Source organism: Pongo pygmaeus, chromosome X (assembly GCF_028885625.2).
Source record: "Pongo pygmaeus isolate AG05252 chromosome X, NHGRI_mPonPyg2-v2.0_pri, whole genome shotgun sequence".
NCBI classification, from domain to species: Eukaryota; Metazoa; Chordata; class Mammalia; order Primates; family Hominidae; genus Pongo; species Pongo pygmaeus.
Genome location: NC_072396.2, coordinates 41,964,164 through 41,985,528, shown reverse-complemented (window position 1 = coordinate 41,985,528; position 21,365 = coordinate 41,964,164). Strand labels below are relative to the sequence as shown.

At 42.2% G+C, this 21,365-nt stretch overlaps 1 protein-coding gene across 2 annotated transcripts; it reads right to left on the bottom strand.

Moving 5' to 3' along the window:
- Positions 1-294: 294 nt before the first annotated feature.
- Positions 295-17,774, bottom strand: DDX3X (DEAD-box helicase 3 X-linked). Of its 2 annotated transcripts, none has more exons than XM_054471236.2 (17): positions 16,264-17,774; positions 13,106-13,163; positions 11,494-11,541; positions 8,899-9,031; positions 7,858-8,016; positions 7,675-7,774; positions 7,160-7,295; positions 6,688-6,773; positions 6,379-6,477; positions 6,108-6,268; positions 5,191-5,335; positions 4,967-5,111; positions 4,108-4,289; positions 3,897-4,014; positions 3,504-3,657; positions 3,058-3,197; positions 295-2,870 (listed from the first exon to the last, which is right to left on the bottom strand). In XM_054471236.2, exons 1-17 carry the CDS (start codon positions 16,306-16,308, stop codon positions 2,791-2,793), a joined length of 1,989 nt encoding a protein of 662 aa, XP_054327211.1. In that variant the 5' UTR covers positions 16,309-17,774; the 3' UTR covers positions 295-2,790. The 2 variants fall into 2 exon arrangements, with proteins under 2 accessions (XP_054327211.1, XP_054327212.1); XM_054471237.2 differs by having other exon boundaries at positions 3,058-3,194.
- Between the last annotated feature and the right edge of the window lie 3,591 nt (positions 17,775-21,365).

The following is a 21,365-nucleotide window of genomic DNA, read 5'->3' as shown; positions in this document are numbered from 1 at the left end:
ACCCATGTCAAATTGTTGAAAGTATAAGCCGATTTCTAATACATGCTGTATATCAGTAAGGGCCTTTTAGATTTCCATCTATTACAAAAACCCTGTTTCACTGTATTTCAAACTAATACCATCTTCATCTTTCATTGCAAATACTTATGGTATGAGAGTCATTCTGTATCCAAGAGGCATCTCAAAAAATAGCACTGGATGACAAGCAAAAAATAACATTTTACAATTTTTCAGGCAAGAGCACAACTTTATTTTCACCTCTGAAAATAAACCACAATTGACAACAACAAAGGAGACTGTGCAGTTCAACTTTTTATTTTAATAAAATCAGAATATGCACAGCACATGCAGTGCTAGCATCTAAACTAATACAATAAGCAATTACTAAAGCTACAGTGACTTGAGGTTCAATCTTTACATTCAGCAAGTTTAAATCCTTACATGATTTTTGAAACCTTATTAACTGAAAATATTGCTTGCTGATAAAACTTGCTCAATTGCTATTGCTGAATGTACAAGTCACTGATTATGCCAATACAACAAAGATAACCACATGTTTGAGGATTGCAATGTGCCAGACATTCACTGAAAAAAAAAAAAAACAAAAAAAAAAACACACAACTAAACAAAATTCACACAACAAACATCTGAGAATCTGGACACTTCACATCAGTGTTTTGAAGTGTTTCATTAATATCTTAAGACAAGTGTATCAAAACCTTGGCATGATTTAATTTCAAGTCGCCAATTTTGTTTTTACTAACATCAGAAAGTTATGGCTACACTGCCAACGCCGGGTCTGCTTAATTTGACTTAAGAGTTTAATATGACTTAACATTAAAAGCTCACACTACCCCGAAATATATAATTTCACGCATACGGTGACATTCAACATTCAAGTGCCAGTGTTTTTGTACTGTCTTTTGGTCAAGTTTCTTTAAACTTTCAAAGAATCACTTTTAGGCTTACAAAAATAAATATTTGTCAAAATGTTCAATAAATATTACATAAAACTAGCAGCAAAAAGTATCTAGAAATCTGTCGTGTGCAAATAGTTTTCTTCCCAACTATCATTCCCATGGTCCCAAATAAATTTTAGAATCTAGTCCCATCCCCTTCCTAGACAAGCTGCGTTCAACAATCTCCAAGAGACAAAGTAAGATTGGAAGTTTAAGGACACGCACACAAGACATATATATAAAATTCTCTGAATGTGCAATAAAAGAAGTACTTTGTAAAAAGTTATGGGCAAAATGTACAAGGGCCTAAACCTAGACTAATTGAAATAGCACCATAACAAATGACCTCAATACTGTCAAGTGCACCTACTTAATAAAAGTTTTAGAACAAGGCACAATACACTTGAAAATCTATTGCACTTTAGGAAATTTTTGCCGTCTTCCTATGCCACTGTAAAAAGATGGAGCGTTTTGATCACCGTATTCTGGCCACAAAATTAGCACAGAATTCAAAGTGGCAGAGGCATTTTAGTGGTGGACAATGCTCATCTTTGGCCAGATTTAGCATAAACAGACTATAAATACAATGGAAACCTATGCAACTAAAACTGACTAAAACTGCACTGTAGAGCAGAATTGACACCTTGTGCAGTTATGTACATATTTCCAACCTGTGTGATCTCAAAGATTTCAGTTTGTTACTCTTCTGGAGCCATTTTTACGAAGTCTATAGTAAGCCAGTTTAACATCTCAACGCAGCTTGAACAGAGTAATGTGAATCGGCATTTAAAATAAAGCCTGCTGCATTTAATTCTTCCTGTTCATACCCTCTTGACCAAAAAACATCAACACTAGCATGCGTTATTAAACCAAAAATCATCCAGGGCCCTAATGAGGGCTGGTCATTGCTGTGGTCAGCCATTCTACCATTTCAATTTCATTTATGGCAGGCATTTAAAAAGTCTAAGTAGATGAATTCTCCTAAAAACCTATTTCAAGTTATCAGACCTTTAAACTTTCCCTGGAATAGTATGCCCACATTTGGCTAGCTCATAATGATCTGCCTAAACATTGAAAGAGGAATTGCTGTATTTACTTGCATTAACTTTGAAAACAGTGCTTTGAATGTATGCATGTATTCATACATCACCTCATCATGACTGGAATGGCTTAAAGACTATCAGGTTCTAAATACCTATCCAGGATAGAGTGAGCAAATCAGAACTTTAACTTAATACAGTTTGCCACATTAGAAACTAATTCCATTAATATGCTTCAAGACATTTGTTGTTTTCCCCCAATCTGCAAGTATCAAAAAGCCCTAATGCAGGCTACCGCATAAGTTTTTCCTTATATTATTTATGGATGAATCGATGATTCCTGTTAAGTTGTATCACACCTGTGTGCCAAGGTTTGATTTTAGCCCAAGTTCAGTAAATTTATTTTGTCAAAACAATTGGTATCTTGAGCATTACTGAGCCAACAGGACATCAAAATAAAAAGTTGTCTAAAGTTAAAGGCACAGTACATTAACAAACAAATGATCCTCAGTCACAAAATTATAAATGCAGTTTGGGATGGGGGTAGGCGGGAGGGGAGTTAATCCAAACTACAGCAATGAAGTCTTCAAACCACCTTCTGAACAGGGCTGCTGATTGTTCCTTTCATTTCTTCTTGTGACCTTGAGCTCCCTTAAAAAAAAAATTTCAGTGGAGAATCACAGCTGGTAATGTACTGCGAGTTCTTGAAGCTACACAAGGTATAGTCTGGCTAAGTTACATGTGGTTTCCATATTAGCTTGTTTGGCAGGGTGACCTACTGCAAAGCAGGCTCAGTTACCCCACCAGTCAACCCCCTGGGAGTTATAATTTCCTCCATATCCATCACTGTTGTAAAAGCCTCCATAGCCACCTAATGAGAGATTTAAAAAGAGAGATAAATTAATGAAGTTATCCATCATTAAATACAATCCTTCCCTTAAGTAATCTGCCATCAAGTTTCTATAGTGCTGAACTTAAATTGTTTAATTAGGCTTTGAAAAAGATGACTAAAAGGAAAAAACCCTTCCCAAAGCTATGAAGTTACAGATTAACACTACCTCCACCGAATCCTCTGCTGCTACCGTGGCCACCTCCACCACTGCGGCTGCTGCTTGCGCGGCTGCTACTGAAGCTGGAACTGCTGGCACCGCTACTTTGTCGGTAGTCTCTGGCACCAAACCCTCCACTAAATCTGCTACTATAAGAAAAAAATTATGTTGGTTCACATGAAGATGAAATTCCACTAAAGTAACCTAACTCTTACATACTTCCCAATGACCAATTTCTAATTTTTCCATTCAAACAATTCCCCATCCAGCCATATTTTCCCCAATAGAGTGTCACCCATTCTAATACAACCCCTTACCAAAGAATCTAGGAAGCCTAAGATGATTAAGCTTTTCAAATACTGTAAAGTTAACCCTGGACGTTATGCATGCAGAGGAAACACTAGGAACTATAAGTGAACACCCATTCCCCTCATTATATACCATCTATACCTCACCTCTTAGAACGTCCACGACTGCTACCCTTGTAGTGGTGTTCATAAGCCATGTTTTCTAACCAAGACGGCACTTCTTGTTTAGCTTCAACAAGAAGATCCAACAAATCCTTAGTAATATTTATGTTCCTCTCGTTAAAGAATGAGGTTGCCAGGCCTAAAAGAGTTCCCAAAAAAGTATATAAACAAAGGTCTTCCATAAAGTAACTTGCTACTCTTCTTACTTTCCTACGTAGAAATATTTAAAATATTACAATGTAATAATTAAACAAGTGCTTTGAGCAAAATCTTTTTGGTCACTTTCATTGTTAAAAATGTATTTTAGATCCTAGCAAGTTCTTTCCTGCACACATCACAGCAAAAAACAACAAAACCATCAAGTAATCAAATACTTACCAAGGTTTCCTACACGTCCTGTACGACCAATACGATGTACATATTCTTCAATATCACTTGGCAAGTCAAAATTGATAACATGTTTCACATTTGAAATGTCCAGTCCTCTTGCTGCTACCTGGAAAATAACTTTTATGAGATATGGCCACTTAAAAGAAAACAAATACTTGAACATGCTCAACTTGAATAAAAGAAAGATGTTTATACATACTGCTGTAGCCACTAGAATTGGGCTTTTTCCTGAGCGGAACTGGTGAAGGGCCTCTTCTCTATCCCTCTGAGAACGGTCTCCATGGATACTGGTACATGCGTATCCTTCATGGTACAAGAAATCCTCCAGAGAATCTGCACCCTTTTTGGTCTCCACAAACACTAAGGTCAGTGAATCCTTGCCTGTCGTTGAAAAATTACAGGTTTTTGTCACTAACATGGCTTAGTTTCTTTGCACTTATGTATGCACAATTTTAATGTGTCAATTAAAATACTTATGTATCTTCTTAAAAACGGGCTTTTAACAGCATGTTTTGAATTGAGAAGGAAAAGTAATAAAGGTAATTCAAATACATTTAAGAGATGGGGGTCTCACTAAATTGCCCAGGCTGGGAGTGCACTGGCCATTCACAGGTGCAATCATGGCATACTACAGCCTCAGCCTGCCAAGTAGCTGGGACTACATGCACTGTACCACTGCACCCAGCCCACATGGGTTATTACCAGAGCACTTAAATTATTCATAATTTTAGCTCGGTGCAGTGGTGCGTGCCTATAGTCCCAGCTACTCTGGAGGCTGAGGCAGGAGGACTGTCTAAGTCTAGGAGTTCTGGGCTGTAGTGTACTATGCCTATCAGGTGTCCACACTAAGTCTGGCATCGACACGATAACCTCCAGGAAGCAAGGGAGCACCACGTTGCCTAAGGAGGGGTGAACAGGCCCAGGTCAGAAAGAGAGCAGGTCAAATACTCCCATGCTGATCAGTAATGGGATCGCGCCTGTGAATAACCCTTGCACTCCAGCCTGGACAACAAAGAGAATCCCCCATGTCTAAAAAAATAAAAAATTCGTAATGTTACCTGTTGCATTTAGGAGGTCAAGCAGAAATGACCGTTTGTCTGATTCTTCCACCCAAACTACTTTCTGTGTGATGTTTTCAGAGGTAGAGCCAACTCTTCCTACAGCCAAGAAGATATATTCATCTAAGAAATCACGAGCCAGCATCTGAAAGAAAAAAAATTTTTATTATTACCTGAGATAAACAAATTTCTAAACAAATACAATTTGCAACATCAAACAGTACCTGTATTTCCTTAGGGAAAGTAGCACTAAACATCATAGTGTGGCGGACACCCTTTGGAGGCATAGTATCTTGTTCAACTATTCTACGAATCTGAGGTTCAAACCCCATATCCAACATCCGATCAGCTTCATCTAACACCAAGTATCTGTCATGTCATAAAAAAAACAAGCCTGAGTTTAGAATTTGAGGAGAAATCAAGATGGTTTTAGTATGGCTGTTAGTATAATTACAATTACAATTGTATAAGTTATTACAATTATATATTCATTAAGGTGGTGCCTCACACTGCATAATTTTACAGACACAGCACAGGATTCTTGCCACTACATAAGTCATTGAAGATTACACAGTCAAATTAGCCCATCCTAGTTGACTGTCCCATGAGCTAATCATTGTATGCCTCAACCAAGATGTTACTGATTTTTCAACATTAAAATTACAATGAACAAGCTTTTTGTAAAAGTTAGATGTCTGAAATACATCACTTCTCAGCCTTAACATTTAGACAATATTAACACCACCACAAAACTAATGGGCAGTAACTTTAATACTGCATACCATACATTTAAAAATTAACATACCTAGCCGGGCGCGATGGCTCACGCCCGTAATCCCAGCACTTTGGGAGGCCAAGGCAGGCGGATCACCTGAGGTCGGGAGTTCGAGACCAGCCTGACCAACATGGAGAAACCCTGTCTCTACTAAAAATACAAAAATTAGCCAGGCGTGGTGGCACATGCCTGTAATCCCAGCTACTTGGGAGGCTGAGGCAGGAGAATCGCTTGAACCCAGGAGGCAGAGGTTGTGGTGAGCCGAGATCGCACCATGGCACTCCAGCCTGGGCAACAAGAGCGAAACTCTGCCAAAAACAAACAAACAAAACAAAACAAAACAAAAAAACAAAAAATAAAACATACTTGCAAAAGTCTAATCCAATCTTTCCTCTTTCCATCATATCCACTAGACGTCCTGGAGTGGCTACTAACAAATGGCATCCACGTTCCAAGTCTCGAATCTGCTGACCAATATCGGCACCACCATAAACCACGCAAGGACGAACTCTAGATCGGTATGAAAACTATAAGCAAAAAAAATGTTATGAACTTCAACGTCAAAATTTTTACATGTTCATAAAACATTTAATTAGAATCAATGAAAAAGTTAATAATCACTGGAACTCATACTTACTTTTCTGGCTTCCTCGTAGATCTGTACTGCCAACTCTCTCGTTGGTGCTAATACCAAGGAGATTGGGTATTGTTTGCGGCGCCCATACCTTCCATTTTCCTAAGAAATAGGTTAATTTTTAAGTTAACTCTACCTACCCTGTTTGAAAAGTTCATCACAACATAATTCCCTTTTGTAATTTATAGATTACAGATTACACTTGAAAACTGGTTTTCATTCTACTTAAGTCTTAGCATCATTTAGAAAGCCCTCTCAATGGCCACCTACAAAGTTCTACAATAATTTCCCATTTTATAAAGAAACATCTACCTTCATGGCCCTCAAAGCCTCGCCTGGACCATCTGAATAAATCTGACTCAAGATGGGCAACAGAAATGCTGCAGTTTTTCCAGACCCTGTTCAAAAACAAACAAACAAATCCTGCTCATTACTTTTAAACAGACATTGGTAGACGACAGTGTTCTTTAACTACCCTATTACTAGTAATTAGTACTTTTAGTTTATGCTTAAATTTTCCAAAAAGTGGCTTCTCTGCTCCACCTCTAAGAGGAGTCGGCAAACTGAGACTATTTTTGTAAATAAAGCATATTTTTATAAATAAAGCTCTTATAGAATACAGCCGTAACCAATAATTTATGTATCATCTATGGCTTCTTTCACAGTCCAATAGCAGCACTGAGCAGCTGCAAAACTGCATGACCCATAAAAAATAAAATATTTTATTGTCTAGTCCTTTACAGAAGAAATATGATAATGTTTTACTCTTATGAGCTGAGCTTACCTGTTTGGGCACAAGCCATCAAGTCTCTTTTCTCTTTGATAATAGGAATAGCATGCTTTTGCACTGGAGTTGGGCGAGTATAACGAGTAAGCTCAATGTTTCCCATGATAATTTCTCCCATCTCAACATCACTGAACTGTTAAGAAATTCAATGGGGTTAGAAACGCTATCTAGAGCTACTTCTGTTTTATACTAATAATGGAAACAACCAACCAACAGCTGATTTGTAACTCAGTTCATAGTTTAAGTAAAATTACCACATTATACTTTGAGAAAAACCAACCCCCAGGCTTACTGCACATTGGAGAAGACTCTGGGTTGTTCCTATGTTTGACCCATTTTCTATTTTAGGTAATAAATTATTCATAACGGTGACACTGAACTCAACTTCTCCTTTTCCACAAATCTATGAAGGCTCTGGTCTACATGACTTTATGAAGCCCATCTCACATTCTAATGTACCATGAAAACATTTAACCTCTCTGTGTCTTAAAAAGTCAAGCAAAAATACTTACACTTTCAATATGTGGAGGACAGTTGTTGCCTGTTGCCTCAACTGGAATGTCATCATATTTCTCAAAATTAATCCCAGTGTTGCCTCCAGAAAAGAGTTCCCTCAAATCAAAAGATGGATAAGTTCATTTGTTATACTAGCTAGTAAGGCTTCATCACAAGTAACATACACTTCAAAAACTTACTGTTCCAAGCGTTCACTTGGTGGGAGTGGTTTTGACCAATCATCTTCATCTGATTTGTCACACCAGCGACTGTTTCCACCACGTTCAAATTTGCCAAAGCCACTTCTGTCACCACGGCTGCCAATGCCGTCGTAATCACTCCGTCCACGATCATCAAACCTGAACAGCACAAGCAATTAATCAGAATCATATCATTTAACCATTATCAGATTCTTATCCCTACTCTAGAACTGTATCTGGAGACTTAAGTTATGGCTAACCATAAGGATGTCAACAATCCAATTCTGAATTACTTGACAAATAAGGCTCTCTAACCAGCATCATTTACATAACCTCATTTTCTAAAATCAGTAATCTTTACATTTCTATGAAGTTGTATAGCCTAAAAGGCCTCACAGATGCCAAAATTAAGAATAAGGATTTTATTTGAAATCGCCACACAGCTCACAACCTTCATTTGAAGTGCTTATCCAAATATATTTAATGGTAGGGAAAAGAAGAAAATAGCATACCAAATATCAATCGTCCTAGTTATACTAGGATGTCACTTAAAGAACAATTCACCTGTGTGACAGATTTTGGATAAAAGGTAGAAAATAATCCTTACCTGAACTAAGATGTTTTTAAGAGTTTTAGGCCTGTTTGCGAAAAATCAGGACACAGGACTAACCACAGCTATTAGGCACGTGGGGTCAGTTCACCACACTTGTGTAATCAAAAATACAAGGTGTTTAGAAATTGTTATAGAGTCCACAAAAATCCCAACCAAATTAGGCCATTCACTAGATGAACTTACTCTTTTAAGTAGAACATATAAAACTCGAGAAATAGAATAACTCATTTCATTATGCCAATGAGCATATTCCTATTTTCATCTAATTTCTACGTAACAGGTTCAATTTAGTAAAAGCCTCTTACGGCTAAGAAAATACAATGACCAAACAGACATAATGCTTAACATCCAAACAGGTGGTCAGGATAACGACTTATTAAACTGTTATTATACATACACGTAAGGTGATAAGACAAGAAATCACTTACCTTCCCCTTGATCCACTTCCACGATCACTGAAGAAGCTAGACTTCCCTCTTGAATCACTACGAGATCCAAAACTGCTATACGCATCCTTATCTTTGCTAGAACTCCACCCTGAACTGTCTTTATCGTAGAAACCTTCGATTAAAAAAGCACAAATACATTTTATTATTAATTAGAAATAGGAACCACGTTAAGGTATTATCAATCTTTCCGAATTTGAAAGCCTCCACTGACTATCTTATCTCTGTGCACTTGAGGTTCAATCTCAAGGTATTCCTACCACGGCACTGTAAGAGAACCAAGATTTAAAAGCTGGTTTACACCAGGACAAAGTTTTTCTTTAATTCTCCCCACTAGAAAATACTGTCCACTGGCCAGGCATGGTGGCTCATGCCTGTAATCCCAGCACTTTGGGAGGCCAAGGCGGGCAGGTCACCTGAGATCAGGAGTTCGAGACTAGCCTGACCAACATGGAGAAACCCCGTCTCTACTAAATATACAAAATTAGCTGGGCGTGGTGGCCCATGTCTGTAATCCCAGCTACTCAGGAGGCTGAGGCATGAGAATCACTTGAACCCGGGAGGCTGAGGTTGCGGTGAGCCAAGATTGCAACACTGCACTCCAGCACGGGAAACAAGAGTGAAACACCCTTGTCTCAAAAAAAAAATTACACTAGATCAAGCAATCTGACAGTCTAAGAATGTTTCTGAATGAATACTACCTCTAAATGGTCAACAGCTTTGCCTGTAACACATTATGATGTTGTGTGACCATAACAATTTCATTTCCATTCATTTTATAGGTGTGAATGAGTTTACTAGGAAAAACAGTCACCATTGTTTCCATGTTTCTTGGAGGTGGTATTCATTTAGAACATTCTTAGACTGTCAGATTACTTGATTTAATACAGTATTTTTCAGTTTCAATAGTATAAAGTACAAGAACACTAATGTCAAATTATACTATTATTTTAGTGGTTCATCTACTATAAGCTTGATGACAATCAGGAATACCTGGGAAAAAGAAAAACCCTCATCACTATATATTCTCAGTATAGACAAGCTTCCTGGGTACAGCTGTAAGTATCCAGGTAAGGGGATGACAAACATGTAAATTAGCCCAAAGACAGGTAGAGGGTTTAAAGACAAGTAGAGGGTTTAACTAGCTTCAGCAACATCTTATTAAATAGTCAGAAACAGCTTCTGAATTCAGTTACTTTCCTTTTGCCTTCTACCTCCTACCGTTAGGCCAGTCAGGTGACCAACAGCCTTTGCTAGCAAGAAAGAGTTAAGTTAGATTGCCAGATCTCTTCCAGCTGTAAAACCTCTATGATACTGCCATATACACGAGGGTCAATTCTAGCTAGTATACCAGAAATATTGAGAAAATCCATGACGATAAAGACAAATTCCAAAGTAACCTCCCCTAAAAAGAATATAATGCCAGCCAAGCATGGTGGCTCACGCCTGTAATCCCAGCACTTTGGGAGGCTGAATCACTTGAGGTCAGGAGTTCGAGACCAGCCTGGGCAACAAGGCAAAACCCTGTCTCTACTAAATATACAAAAATTAGCCGGGCATGGTGGCGCATGCCTGTGACCCCAGCTACTTGGGAGGCTGAGGCAGGAGAGTCACTTGAACCCAGGAGGCAGAGGTTGCAGTGAGCCCGCGCCACTGCACTCCAGCCTCAGCAGCAGAGCGAGGCTCCATCTCAAAAAAAAAAAAAAAAAAAAAAAAAAAAAAATATATATATATATATATATATATATAAAACGCCAAAGTGATCTTCTGGTAGAAATAATACAGATTATTATATCCATGCATTGCCAGGATAGTGAAGGTAATACAGACTACATATGGAGATGGAGGAACAGCAGCAAACCATGTGCTCCCCTATGGACTCTCCACTCTTCCTATCTGCCTTCTTTATACAGTATCTTCCCTCCTCATCGTTGGTTTTCCTGACTTTCCCTTTTCCTCCAAATTTTGGATGGTCTATTTTACAGAATATAAAGCACCCGAACAGCTGTCTCATAATATGAAACATATACTAGCTGTTATCTATCACTACATTACAATTACAATGAGAAAAGACACCAGATATTGTAATACATTTTGGACAAAACCTTCAAAAGCAGGAAGGCAAGGAGATGAAACCAGAGAATCACTTCCAACACTGTGTAACTTGTTAACTATTCTCCGATAAGCCCATCTTCATTTCTGGCAACTTTGCCAAGACAGAAATAACCTGGTTGTTATTATACAGCTTGGTTTACACGGTAGGGCACCCACCTCTTCCAAACTAAAACCATGCTGTGAATGATTACAAACAGATTCAGCACAAGACTAGTGAAACTGTACAAAACCATGCCCTTGGCGTCAGAACAGTTTGACACAGGAATGCCGAATTTCCCACTGTGTAACGTTAGATGAGTTCTTCCAAAATTATTAAGCTGTAATATTTGAACCAAGGCTGACAGAAGCATAGAAGAACAACACGATGTTTAGACTTCCCCCAAATACCTCGTTTTCCTTAGGCTTTACTAACTTCTAAAGGAGGCAAAAAATAGACCTATGAAGTTACTTGTGAGGACCTACCTTTAGTAGCTTCTCGGTTCCTTAAATGAGGAGGAATATAGCGCCCTTCTAAAAAAAAAAAATATACATATATATAATTAATTAAATGCCAAAAAACCTTACATTTAAATTTCTGTTACTAAAAAATGGTTCTGGGAAATTAAAATCTCCAGCCTTCCAATCTGATTACTTACCTGGACATTGAGAGGGGGGAAAAATAAGAATCTAATTTTAAATGGGTTACTGTTTCATAAGGAGAACTCTGAAAGGAGTTTGATAAAAAAAAAAGCTGATTTGGAACCTAATAGTTGAAATCCACAAATTGAGCACATTCAGCCACCAGTGGTCATTTAATGTGATTTTTTTAAAGGCCTGCTAGATTTAAGAGAACTGTCAACAAAAGCATTAAGTATTACTGTAACAATTTAAGATTACTCATGTAATATATCTCACAATCTTTTGTTTCTATGCCAGTAAGTTGCAAAACATACAATAAATATACAAGGAAAAGCTGCAAAAGGGAGTTAATTTCAAGGAATTGCAGGTTTTAATTTGGGGCTTGCTGAGTTTAAGGAAAGTTGACAGTTGCTCTGTATGCGAGCAGGAGTACAGCCTAGAATATGGATAAGCAAAAAAAGCAAATAATATAAACCCAAATAAATTTGCTTTATAACTAATAAACGTGTCATTTTTTTCACTTCTAGACTGAATTAAACATTTTTAAAAATCTCTATTAGGACAATCACTTCCTAAAAGATTCTTAGCATGACAAATAAGGTGAAAGTTAAAGCAAACACGAAGTAATTTTGTGCCCAGTGAAGCTGTTCTTGCCTAAAAATGAGGACACATCATAGCCCATACTCACTTTTGTTTTAATAAGTAGGAAGAGATCTGAGCTAAAAATAAGGGTCTATTGCCCTTATAAAAACCACCAAGATCCCCTACCTTAACACTAACCTCTAACAAGTCTCTAAATAACCCCCCTTAGAAGAAAAAAAGCAACTTTTCTAATGCCTTTTTAAAAGAAATGACACATTTGAAAACCTAACCTAACCACCAACCCAAAATTCAGTATAGTCTTCTGTTCTTCAGGAGAAAGGAGTAGCTATAACCAATGAAATGCATATTCCCTTAATTCAATTTAATAAATATAGTCAGTTAACAGGGACACATTCCCATCACCTCTAAACTGGGCTCAGGATTTATAACGGACAAAAACTCTTCTAGAGATAATTTGATATAATAAGGTTCTTTCCAATGATTAGCTGCTTTTACGCAAGAGATCCAGCTAGTCATTGATGTTTTATTATCAGAAAGGCACAGCTACCCGGGAGGCTGAGGCAGGAGAATCGCTTGAACCCGGAGGCAGAGACTGCGGTGAGCCGAGATCACACCACTGCACTCCAACCTGGGCAACAAGAGCAAAGCTCCATCTCAGAGGAAAAAAAAAAAAAAAAGGCAACGATGCTTTAGACTGATCAGTAAGTACTACATAATTCTATAACACAAAGACTACGTAATTCTTTAAGCAGTAAAAATTGAAAGGCAAATTTCTTAAATTTTAAATAAGCCCAATGAAATCTTAAGATGTTAAGCTCTAATATTCAATAAATCCATAAGATGTTTTACTTACTGCTGGCTGTACTTCCTCCACTCTGATTATCTGAAGAGTTCAGGTCTAGGCCAGCAAACTAGAAGAGAGTGAGATGGTTAGCACCCCATGTGCTCAAATACTACATTAAGAGAAAACTAGTCCTGCCCTCTAGCATTTGCTAGTACTGCATTCAAGTAGTTGCCCAGTCCACCTCACAGGGCTGATACCAACCCTTAATGAGAATGTGACTAAGAATGCTTTCAAGTCTGCAATGCTCTAAGCAAATGCAATATTACTATTGTATATACTACAGAAGGCGGCACACCAAGATGCTTGTGCTATTCAGTAGAAACTGTCCAAATTTAATTCATTCGTTCAAAATAAATTTTCACTAACATGTTCCATAGCACAGGCTCCCTAATCACCAAACTAAAGCTTACACTGAATCTCAAAATTATTCTTCAATGTCAAATAGATAAGGGGTTCGTTTTAGTGCCGGTTATAAATGTTTCCAACGCCAACTTTCTGTAATACTTGATATTTTAAACCTAAAATGCGCACCTGAAAAATGTCAGGACAAATTTTGAATTCGCTGTTCTTTAGATACTTCATCCCCAAATATTGCCCAAGTATTTTTAGTCGGGTAGTACTCTTAAGAACAACAAAAAAATAGCAATATACCTACCACTTACAGAACACCATGTTAAGCACAACTCTCAAGTAGTTTGACTGTTTCGTTTGTTTTTATTTATTTTGAGACAGAGTCTCCCTCTGTCATCCAGGCTGGAATTCAGTCGTGTGATCTCGGCTCACTGCAACCTCCGCCTCCCCGAGTAGCTGGGATTACAGGGGTGCGCCACCACGCTAGGCTACTTTTTGTACTTTGTAGAGTCGGGGTTTCGCCATGTTGCCCAGGCTGATCTCCTGACCTCAGGTCAGGTGAACCACCTGCCTTGGCCTCCCAAAGCATTGGGATTACAAGCATGAGCCCAGCCTGAAGTAGTTACCTGTTTTTACCCCATTTTAACGTAAGTTCAAAGATGACTTTGAATAAATGGCACAACTGGCGTTCAATGCTCTTAAAGAGTAGGACATCTTAGTGCCTTTCATCTCTATTTCTACCTATCCCCTTACACTGGTAGCTCAAAAGCCTCTTCATTCTAGAAAAGGGTTATGTGCTACCTTCATAACGTTTTATAACCAGGAACTACTCACAAGTAGTTGGGGGAAAAAAACTGTATATGCGAAGTGTTTCGTTTTTCTCAAAAAAGCCACAAAAGACCAAGTCACACAGTACCGTTGCCAACCTGTTTGCAAAAGATGCACTACATACCATGTTTATAAATCTTGTGTTTAAAGCTCAGTATGATACTGCCAAACCGCATGCATCATCAATGGAGTCACTGAAAACTGGAAGCAGATGCTATACTTTTAAAAAATGAGTGTAAGACTTCAGGCAGCTAATTTCCAGAATTTCTATGAGCAAAAACACCACCGCGCTTTCTTGCTACTGTCAATACTTTAAAGCACGGTAGGAACACAAACTTTCCTTTTGCACTTGTTATAGCACAATTTTGCTTTTTAAATAAGGTTCACTGCTGCCTAGAATCCTTAAAAGGACACTATAGCTAAATGGAAAATGGTAAAACTGGGAATATTCTGTGCTGCTGGTAGGTTAAAGTGTTTGTGTTCAATTCAACATATGAAGTGTCAGCAATTAGAGGATTTAATATAATTGGTTCATTAACGGGTAGAAAATGCTTCCAAAGGAACAGATCAGTTCCTAAAAAATATTACAAATGACTACATTAAAATATGTATTCAATTAATTTGTGCCACTAAACTTCGTCTCAGGATTATTCCGGAGTTTGTGAAATCAACGCTCCCCTAATCACAGTAGACAGAAGTTTATTTAAAAGCTCCGCATAACCCACACAAGAGCTTATCTGAAGCCTGGTGCCACTGTTGCGGTGGGATGCAGACTTCCTGCCACCAAAGCCCATAACCTTCTCCTCTCAGATCACCCATCTTTCTCTCCTCTGCCCCTAAACCCTTAGAAGAGGGGATTCTGGCTAAGAGAAAAGACCCGGGGGCCTCGGACCCATTGCAAAATTCTACTCCACAGACAGCAACAAGTCAACAAGAAAACTGTTTTACTTCCCCGCTAAACCGGGTGTTTTTCCAATGGCGGATTCCTGGATCACAGTCACTAACATGAAGACACTCCCACAACCCGCGATGACCCCTCCACCCCAGAAAAACAACGCGGGACTCCTGGCTAACACACCACACAGGGACAATCTGGGGCAAGCAAGGAGGAGAAAGGGCCTCGCTGGTTCCCTAACCTCCCCGCCGCGTCCAACCTCTATCTCCAGAGCCCAGCGCGCAGCGGCCCATTCCTGCCTCCCCTCCCCGCCCCCACCCCTCCCCCACTCCTCCCCAATCTTCTGCGTCACAAAACTTTCCACTCCGGAAACGCAGCCTCCCCGGCTGCGGCGCAGGGCCCCCGGACCCTGCGGAACCTGGGCTGAAGCGAAAGAACCTGCGGAAGGAACCCGGGAAAAACAAGAAACCCATTCCATCCTCCTTTCCAGGCCTTCGCCCGCCCGAAACCCGCCGTCTCCCAGGAGTGAGCCACAGCGCCGCCCAGCACCACACAAAAGAGGCCGCCGCCATTACCCCGAGCGAAGGCCGCCCCCTCCCACATTCCTGGGCCGCGTTCTACCCCTTGCTCGCAGGCACGCAAACACCGGGTGCCGCCGAGTCCTCCGGACGGGAATCCAGGCTGCGCCAGCCGTGAAGGCCGAAGCTCTCCAGGCCAAAAGGGCCTCCAGTCGCGCCCGGCCGCGCTGCGCACTCCCGCAAGCCCCCCCGGGTCACTAATCTGTCGGGATTCGCGCATGCGCGTCCCCGCGAGAGCGCGCACACTCCCTCCCCCTCCGCCCGCCTGCGCACGCACACACAAAAGCCGCCATTGTGCTCGTCCCGGGGACAATACAGCGGGCCGAGACCGGGCTCGGGCGACAGCCCCAACCAACATTCCTTTCCCTCCATAGCCCCGGGGCACTCACACCCGCCAGCCCGGGGCACCCAGGAAATTAAAAATAAGGGTGCCGGTTAGCGCTGCGCCATTAGCCAGGTTAGGTCAGGGGAGGGATTCACGCAGCAGCCAGTCCGGTGGGGTCCTTGCGGCTCACCTGCTGGTCCAGCCCGAGCGCATTTTCCACTGCCACATGACTCATCCCTGAAGAGTACCGAGAACTCGGAGTCTTCCGCTGCTAAGCGAGTGTGTTTGTTCCACCGCGAAGGCCCTCTCACGGGAGAACTGCGGCTCTGGAGCGCACCGCGCGGCCACGGATCTAATATACCCGCTGGCAAGCCGGCTACGTCAGCACGTACAACGTATGCCCTCCCTCTCACACTGCAATTCCCTGTCGCGGCGACTTCTGCCCGGCTACTGCGCGCTCCCTCAGGTCTAACCACAAGGGATTTCCTACTTAGTCCCGTCGCCCCTAGCAGTCCTGCCTTGGAGCTTAGGGTGCCAAATAGTGTCCCAGTTCTCTCGAGCTACACTTCCCGTGCTCTCCGCTAAAACCCTAGTCTCAGCCTCGGAGTTCTCGAGATCTCGCGAGAACTTGCGTCTCCCGCTTTCCACCGGCTAAGAGGCCTGAAAATGTTAACCTAGGCTTCTTCGCTACCCTTTCCAACCTTATTCATTTGCTCCCCTTTCCAACTGTATGCACTCAGCTTTAGTTTTTCGTTTTTTTTGTTTTTGTTTTTGTTTTCCTAACACTGGCCTTCACTCTTCTTCCTCTCTCAGTTCCCGGGCTTGGAGATGTGGTGGGATTTCTCCGGTCTAATCTACCCTCGCTCTTCCGCGTGTAGCCTCCCCGAAGTCGGAGCTAGGCAGAGTCCCGAAACCGAGAGGGCGGCAGGCCACGTGACCGTAGGTGTCGCGTGCGGTGGCCATTTTGTGAGGCAGGAAACGGTGGATTGAATACAGAGTGCTCGGGACGGGGGAGGGTAAGAGGAGGAGAGAACAGAGGGAAGGGGAAGAGGGGGAGGGAAAAGAGGGGAGCGGAGGAAGGGGAAAGGAGGAGGGAGGAGAGTAGGATGGTGACCGGGGCGGGAGTCGGGGGGAAATGGAGGGGAGCCGGCGGCGCGCGCAGGTGGCCGGACACCTTCCTGCGCGGTTGCCTAGGCAGCGGGGGCGCCGCCTAGAAACACACAATGGCCCCTCCTGGCCAACCCCCCGACGTGTGCGCGCGCGCCCCCGCCCCCCTCGGTGAGGGAACAATGAGACAGTCACGCGCTGATCCGGAACCGCCGCTGGCGCGCCCTCCCGGGACCCCGGCTCTCCGCAGGAATGCGGGCTACATTTGCCCCTAGTTTCCTCCCGCGGGGCGCCCAGCGGCTTAGGGCCGGTGACCACCGGCGTTGCGGGGACCCCGCGGGTGGCGAACGGCTCTTCTAGGGCCCAAGGGTGTCGGGAATGTTTGTAGCCGGTGCAACCTGGGCCTGCCGGAGGGGCTGCAGCGGGGTTACCGGCCTGGGCTCGGGGTGACTCTCAGGCCGCTGCGGTGAATGAGGAACGGGAGGAACCGGGTTGCTGCCGTCGAAGGAACTTCTTCCTGTGGCCCCCCTCCTAGGCAGGCCACCCCAAGTCCCGGCTTCGGTGCCGCAGGCCCTTAAATAGAAGAATGTGTTTACTAGTGGATTCCCGGCTTTGAGCCGGCGCCCGCGCATCCGTAGTTTCTTATGACCGCTTTCCCCTCTCTTCTGACCCTCAGCCCTACGGAATTAAATAAAACGCAGTGGTTTCCACCACCCCCCCCAAAAGGTCTTCTGCTGCCAGAATTCAAATAGTTCGTGCTCATCACATAATTTACTATACACATAACTTCTCTCCCTTCTCAATTTTTAAAATCGAGACGGAAATTCGAACGAGATAGGGAGAGAATATCACACTGTCGGGGGCAAGTTGTTTAACGGCTTTGGGTCTCAATTTGCTCATCTATAAAAGGAGTCTGCTGCATTCCATAACCCTGTGAAAGAACCAACTCCTTTTCATAACTAGTATTTTCTAACGCCCCCTTTACCTATACTGAAATAACAAAACCTAAATTGTTTATGTAAACCTACAAACACAATTTCAAAAAACATGATTTGTCAACAAACGAAAGCAAAATGATTATAATAAAACAATGTATTATAATATGTAAATGCCGCCGCACAGCTACACTAACTGGTGGGAAGATACGTGCCCAGTAGAGCCACAAATGCAAACTGGAAAGGTGTGTTGATTTCACAACTCAAGTTCCATGAGCAGCATTGCTACTAGGAACCTCATTTTCCAAAATGATGAACTATTAATAATGTTTAAATAAAACAGTACAATCTTCCTACAATTGAAACAGTAGTTGTATTTGTGGAAAATTCAGGATATTTGGAAACTGGGCAAAGATACTTTGGGTTCATATGTAAAACAGTGTTAGTTCTAGGCTTAAATGATAATGAACTAGTTTTTCACTGACATGTGTCCAGTGGTTCAATTATTCACTCTATGGGACTGACCAGCATCATAGAACATCCTAGCGTGCCTGGCTCCAGCCCACTAAATGCCAGTAGCCCTCGCCAGTCATTGTGACAACCAGAAATACACAGATTTCTACAGTGCCCCTTGGAGAGCCACTAGGTTTAATGATATTAGGGTCCCTTCCTGCCCTGAGATTCGTGGATTCTCATGGAGTTTTGGTGAAGGACCTCGGTTTTGTTTCAGTTTCGTTTTCCTATGAACGAGGGTAAACATGAGTCAGGTTCAAAAACTGTGAGTTCCGACAGCTCTTCAAACTGCGTATAGCAACAATGGGATGCACTGACTACCCTGGTTCTGGGCTTTGTTTTACTTTTGAGTAGAGCCGAGTACGGGGTACCGCCATGGGAGTACCTAAAAGAATTAAAATGTACAGCAGTTCCCTATTTTCAATTAACCCCTGCTCATAGGCATACTTGGTTCAAACCACCAGGGTATTTTGTTAATCAATACGTTATAATTGGAATATCCAATGGAGAGGAAGCGGGAAAACATACAAAGCTTTGTCTTCGAACACATTCACTCTGAAAAAGAATGATGTGCACACTTGAGGCAGCTAAATAAATGAGCCAACTTTCACAGCACTCCGAATGACTTTTCCATTAAGCAACATTTGCATATTTTCTCCACATGGCAGTTATTTGCAAATTTTATTTGAAGTGACCTAAAAAGGGTTAGAAATGGCTGAAACCAGGCCGGCCGCGGTGGCTCACGCCTGTAATCCCAGCACTTTGGGAGGCCGAGGCGGGCGGATCACGAGGTCAGGAGACTGAGACCACCCTGGCTAACACCGTGACACCCCGTCTCTAAAAAAAAATACAAAAATTAGCCTGGGCGACAGAGCAAGACTCCGCCTCAAAAAAAAAAAAAAAAAGAAAGAAAGAAATGGCTGAAACCAGGGAAATTTTTTTTTGCACGCTCCCTTTCTTAATGTTTCCAGGCATTTTAAGTGTTCATATTGAAGCAAATGTACTTCCTGCAACACCACCCCCTCCCTCCACTTCCACCCCCATTCCTGGAGGTAGCTCAGTGAACCAGAGCCTGGGATTTGCAATTCCTCTAACTAGCAGTTCAGCTCCCTGCTTACAGGCACCAGGCAACTCCCTTGACGGTGCCCTGGCTTCCTTATCTATAAAGTTGGAATAAAAGTAGTCTCTGCCTCCAAGAGTGTTTGGGATTCAAGGGCTTGTGCATGAATTGAAAGTGCTTTGCGAGGCAGGGCGTGGTAGATAATGCCTGTAATCCCAGCACTTTGGGAGGCCTAGGCACGCGGGATCACTTGAGTCCAGGAGTTACGGCTTGGTGGCGCGCGCCTGTAATCCCAGCTACTCCAGAGGCTGAGGTGGGAGAATCGCTTGAGCCCAGGAGGTGGAGTTTGCAGTGAGCTGAGATTGCGCCACTGCACTCCAGCCTGGGCGACAGAGTGAAACTCGTCTCAAAAAAAAGGAGAGGGAGGAGAGGTAGTGTTTAAGATCTTTTTTTTTTTTTTAAGTGCTTTGCAGGGAGTAAGAGCTTAGTACCAAGTGGCTCTGGATCCACATAGACGTGTCTAGCTCCCCATCCTCTCAACTCCCTTAGTAGAGTAGGTTGCTCTGGGCACTGGGCTCCCACAGTCTCCACTGTTCAAACCTCCACTGTAATTCCGTGTGGTACTGCAGCTGTGTGTGAGCCCACAGAGGACAGGAAATTTGTCACACCTCTCTATGCAGAATGGAGACAGAGATAGACTGAAATCACATTATTGTGATGCACATAAATAATGTGCCCAAGTAACCTAAAACCTGGGACAAAGATAATTAGACTATTCCGAAGCTAGAAGAAAAGGAGTTGTAAAAGGGATTCCAAGAGATAGGTACCTTAAAGCCTTTAGTGAATTTCATGATTGCCAGTCATTTTTCTGCAAGGTCCAGGGGAAGGGCCTCCTGGGTCCAGCTGATCCATACTTTTCTTTAGGGTGGATTTGGAATAAAGTTCAAAGACATGGAACTTCCCTATAAGAAGAAGGATAATTATAGGTGTGGAGGTAAATGCAGTTCCGTACTTACTCTCTCTGTTTTTTGTTTTTTGTTTTTGTTTTTTTTGAGACGGAGTCTCACTCTATCACCCAGGGGCTGGAGTGTCATGGCACGATCTCGGCTCACCGCAATCTCCGCCTCCTGGGTTCAAGCGATTCTCCTGCCCCAGCCTCCCAAGTAGCTGGGATTACAGGCATGCGCCACCACGCCCGGCTAATTTTGTATTTCTAGTAGAGACGGTGTTTCTCCGTGTTGGTCAGGCTGGTCTCGAACTCCCGATCTCAGGTGATCTGCCCGCCTCGGCCTCCCAAAGTGCTGGGATTACAGGCGTGAGCTACCACACCTGGACTTAAGCAATTATTATACTCTCAAACAGCAGATCCGGCCTGGAATCTGCTTTCATTCCACAAAGAAGACAAGATCAAAAACAAAATTGTATCAAAGGGCATCTTTTCTACCACTAAAATTGCTAAAAATATTTTCAAACAGCAAAGCTCAGTGCATTTCTGCCTTTGTTCATGCAAAGTGACCAAAGACTGAAGTCTTGGAAGTACAGTCAAGGGGGTTGGGTCATATGCCCTCAGGAAGCCAAGCTGCCTCTTAGGTAGTAGGGGCATTTTTAGCAATCACTCAGGTGATGCAGAACTTAAAGCCTAGCCATACCTCACAGATAGGGCTGCAGGCTGCATAG